Genomic DNA, 4,244 nt, shown 5'->3' with positions numbered 1-4,244 from the left:
TCTTTAGGCACTACACCAGAGCACCAGGAGTTCTAGAAGATCTGTGCCAGAGGTTGAGCTATGATGCTAGCCGAGGGGTGTAAACTGTCATGGCCTCTCATGGTGTTCCTTCACAAGTTCAGCATTGATGGAGGGCAAGGAATCTCCCTTACCTGGGCCTCCCTTTCCTGTAATGGGCAGGGGCGTCCCATGGGATTGATGAAAGACTGACGCAAAGTGCCCATTTAATAGGTTGGCTTTTTCCTGGGCATCAGTTTTCAGTTGTCCCTTCTGGTTTAGCAGGGATCCAATGTTGCCCTTGCTTTTCCTCCAGCTCCCCACATATCTGAAAAAGGACTTTTTATTATTCTTGATACTTGTAGCTAGTTGGAGTTCAGTCACAGCCTTGGCTTTCCTTGTTTGCTCCCTACAGGTCTGGACCATTGTGGAATATTCCTCTTTGGAGGTGGATCCCATCCTTCATCCTTTGTAGGTCTTTCTTGTTATCTGCAGGAGGTCCGCTAGTTTCCTGCAGAGCCAAGGGGGCTGCTGTGCCCTCTTGCTGCCTTTCCTCCAAGATGGAATAGCATTAGCTTGTGCATCCAGGATTGCTCCATTGAGGAGCAACCACTCTTCCTGAACTCCCCTCCCCTTTGGGTCATGGTCTCTTAAGGCCTCACCGACAAGCCTCCTGAGCTTGTCAAAGTCAGCTTTCCTGAAGTCAAGGACTTCTGTATTCCTAATTTCTTGCCAGCTTTATGGCAGATGGTGAAGTTGTTCAGCTCTTGACTGCTGTCACCCAACTTTCCATCAATTGTTAGGTCACTGATTAGGTTGTCCCCGGTTGCTAGTACCAGGTCGAGCAGTGCTTTACCTCTTATTGGCCCACAGACTTCTTGAGTCAGATAGATGTCATCCACGCACAAGAGGAAGCTGTGCGACCACTCAGATTTAGCCGAGTGCTCTTCCCACAAGATGTCTAGGTAGTTGAAGTCTCCCAAAAACAAAGGTGTTTACTTTTAGGGTGCAGGCTGGTGATTATGCAGCCATAAGTCTGGAAAAATCTTTTTTTCTTCTTTCTATCTTCTATTTGGGGATGCGTGGTATGTGAGAAAATATGGTACTACAATGGAGATTATGGTGCCCTATTCTATAGAGAGAACCAGATGTCACTCTGCAAGGATAACTTAGTCTTTGTTTATCTTTTTTTCTTAGTATACATTACAAAAGGGACTGGAATCTGATATCAGTTATATGGGTGTAACTCTGGAAAGACTCCATTGCACCAAAGGAATGAGTCTGTCCTCACAATGTGTATCTCGATGAGGAGTGTAATGGTTGTGTTACCTTTTCCAAATAGGGAGGAGACTAGCCATGGACTATACTCTGGAAGCCACCCATCATAAGGAGAAACTTCTGAAGACTGTTCATGCTCTCCAAGTGAAATCAGACACTACACTCCAGAAGGCAAGCCCACTTCTGAGCAACCACCGTGGGATGGGCATGGTGACAGAGCACCAAGTCCACCAGCTGGCAGAGAAAGCCAAAGGCATCTGTCATGACTTAGACAACATCAAAAACCTCCTCTATTATCGACAGAATAATCTGGTGCAGCAGATCCCCAACCCCAATGGCAGCAGTTATGGGGGACCAAGTGGAATCCATTGCTCACTGGATGGCTCTATCTACATAACTAGTGAAAATGCACCCTGTGTCCACATCCTTAGTTGCTCAGGCCAAACTCAGCAGCTCCTGCCATGCATAGAATGGGGAAGGGAAAGTGAGGCCTTTTTGCCAGAAGATGTGACAGTGACAAGGTCAGGGATGGTGGCTGTAGCTGACATGTTGAACAGAGCCATCCGTGTCTTCAACCATCACTCCAGGTTCCCCAAAGGAGAATGGATAAAAATTGGGAAGGTCAATTCCCCCAGGGGCATTGGAGTGGACTCAGCAGGAAAGATTCTGGTTACAGACTACACTCAAGGCAAAGTCCACAGCTTTGCACTGGACCATGCCTTCAAGATACTGAGTACTCACACGGTCGCTAACCTTTGTGGACCCCGTTATGTCAGCCTGGGACCTGATGGTGGATTTCTTGTGAGTGAGGAATGCGGTGATGTCAAGCTGTTTAATAACCAGCACAAGATGGTTTACTCTCTTGGCAGCAAATATGGGCATCAATTTGGCAACCCTTCTGGGGTCTGTGCTGACATAGAAGGTAACATCCTTGTGGCTGATGAGCAGCACCGAACAGTCCACCTGTTCCCCAAAAGTGGTTCTCCCATCTGCCTGGTGTCTGAAGGGCTACGGAAACCAACAGGTCTGACTTGTTCCACTTCTGGACAGCTTTTAGTAGCAGACACTGGGGACAATTGCATCAAAGTCTTTAAATACCGTGTGAGACCTGCCTACAATTCTGATGCTCCTTGGGTGTCCTGTGACAGTCCCAACTTAACCCCCAGACAGAGGACAGGATAGATGTCACTGTAACCACAAGTAACTCATTTTTTTGTCAGTTATTGTTATGGCCCAGTCACCCTCATTGTGATACCCCATGTTTTTGACTTTCAGTGACTCCTGCTGGTAGAGGCAAGAAATAGAACATATGATTTCTACCTGAGTTACCTAGACTGCGTCGATGGCTTTACAACAACTTAAGAAGTGTTATAGATTACCCAGAATCTTCCCTATACTTCTCTTTGCTGTTGCTTTCCTGCTGAACATAAAGTTTGTGCCTCTCCAGATGCCAGAATGGCTATGTATCTTAAATACATGCTCCCCTTTCAAAGTGACTGTGGTTTCATGTTTATGACATTAAGGAACATGTTGTGTGAATTGAGGATCAAGACTAGGACTGACAGAATATGTTATTGTCCAGAGTGCTTTGTTCACAATAGACTTTATTTGAACAGGGTAACATTTTAAAGATCTCTGCTTATCTGTGGTTCTGATGTTCTTGCCTGGCCATAACTGGTAAGAAACTAGCTATGCACAGAATGAAAGGCTGAGCAACACAGGTAAGGAGAATATCCATAAAATCCAAGGCATTTCATACTAGAGCAACTGAAAAGATTGAGAGACTGAATTCAACATATTTCTGCAGTGCACATCATACGCGCATACGTATACGCACAACTGGAGAATGAGTGCCTCACAATTCAACAGTGAATATGATTCCCAACACAAACATAAAACTGGGAATGAGTACTCTGTACTTTTGTAGTGCAGCTCTCATATGCATACTGCATACACGCATAATCACATGCCTCACACATTAGCAGTGAGCATGATACACACAGACAGAACAAGCACCGAGGAACCTCACTTCTGTCAAGAATACTGCAAGTACATGCTCCGCAGCTGGCCCTCAGTGCCATATGCCTTCACAGCAAGCATTAGGGAACCCAAAGCTGGGACTCAGCACTTCCACATTGTGTGACACACATTTTCCACCAGCTTGGAATTCAGAGACCTTGCTTCGGGGAACTACACACATAAGCCTTATCAGCAAAGGGCAGTACCATGCAGAATGGGTGTGGGAGAGGAGAGGAAAGGCATCCCACCCATGAGCTGTGGGTAACGGTTCCTTTCAGATACCACCCAGGCTTCCAGCTAAGACCTGTTCCCCCTGAAGCAAACAAGAATCTGCAAATAAGGGGCCTGGTTTGTCCCTAGTGTAACTCAGTTATGGAATTTTACAGGGCCCTGGAATTTGTGCCAAAGAACTGCCTGATCGGAAATAACAACAAACTGCAGTCTTGCTTCTTTCATCCCAACAGATTTTTCCTCCTACCCTGCCAGGGCACCCTCTACAAAAGTGCTGGCCTACCTGGCGTGCTTTGGATCCCAAAAATCCTCTTGTAGAACCATGGCAGGATAAAAGAAGATGACAAAATAGTATGGACAAAATCAGATAGGTGAATGAATGGTTCAGGTGTTGAAGATGAGCTTGTGACTATCCTTTCTCACCCATCTGTTCCTCTTTCCCCCACCATCCAAAACAAACCCCCCGGCTCCAAGATTTGAACTCCAGCATGAAAGACCCATCTGCCGCAAATCTTTTTTCCCCTCTAATTCTAAGATGTCCAAAGCTGTCCAAAATACTGGTGTATGCTCCATACTCCCCAAGCCACATGGCATTCATAAAAAAGGATGTTCTAGTTTGGAGGTCCAGCAAATATTTCATAGATTTCATAGACATTAGGGCTGGAAGGGACCTCGGGAGATCATCGAGTCCAGCCCCCTGCCCAAAGGGCAGGAAGTCA

General features: G+C 46.1%; 2 protein-coding genes across 2 annotated transcripts in view; both read left to right on the top strand.

The window, feature by feature from the left end:
* Positions 1-2,728, top strand: part of NHLRC4 (NHL repeat containing 4) — an 8,616-nt gene extending 5,888 nt beyond the window's left edge. Inside the window, exon 2 of the mRNA XM_019539967.1 lies at positions 1,340-2,728. Within this exon, the coding sequence (XP_019395512.1) occupies positions 1,354-2,457 (1,104 nt within the window). The 5' untranslated portion in view covers positions 1,340-1,353 and the 3' untranslated portion in view covers positions 2,458-2,728. The remainder of the gene's footprint in view (positions 1-1,339) is intronic.
* PIGQ (phosphatidylinositol glycan anchor biosynthesis class Q) overlaps positions 1-4,244 on the top strand; it is a 60,268-nt gene that overhangs the window by 5,887 nt on the left and 50,137 nt on the right. The window lies entirely within an intron of this gene.

This window comes from Crocodylus porosus, unplaced genomic scaffold (genome assembly GCF_001723895.1).
Source record: "Crocodylus porosus isolate Cpor-Errol unplaced genomic scaffold, CroPor_comp1, whole genome shotgun sequence".
In the NCBI taxonomy this organism is placed as follows: Eukaryota; Metazoa; Chordata; order Crocodylia; family Crocodylidae; genus Crocodylus; species Crocodylus porosus.
Note: the sequence above shows the minus strand (reverse complement) of the source record. Positions and strands in the feature narration are given on the sequence as shown.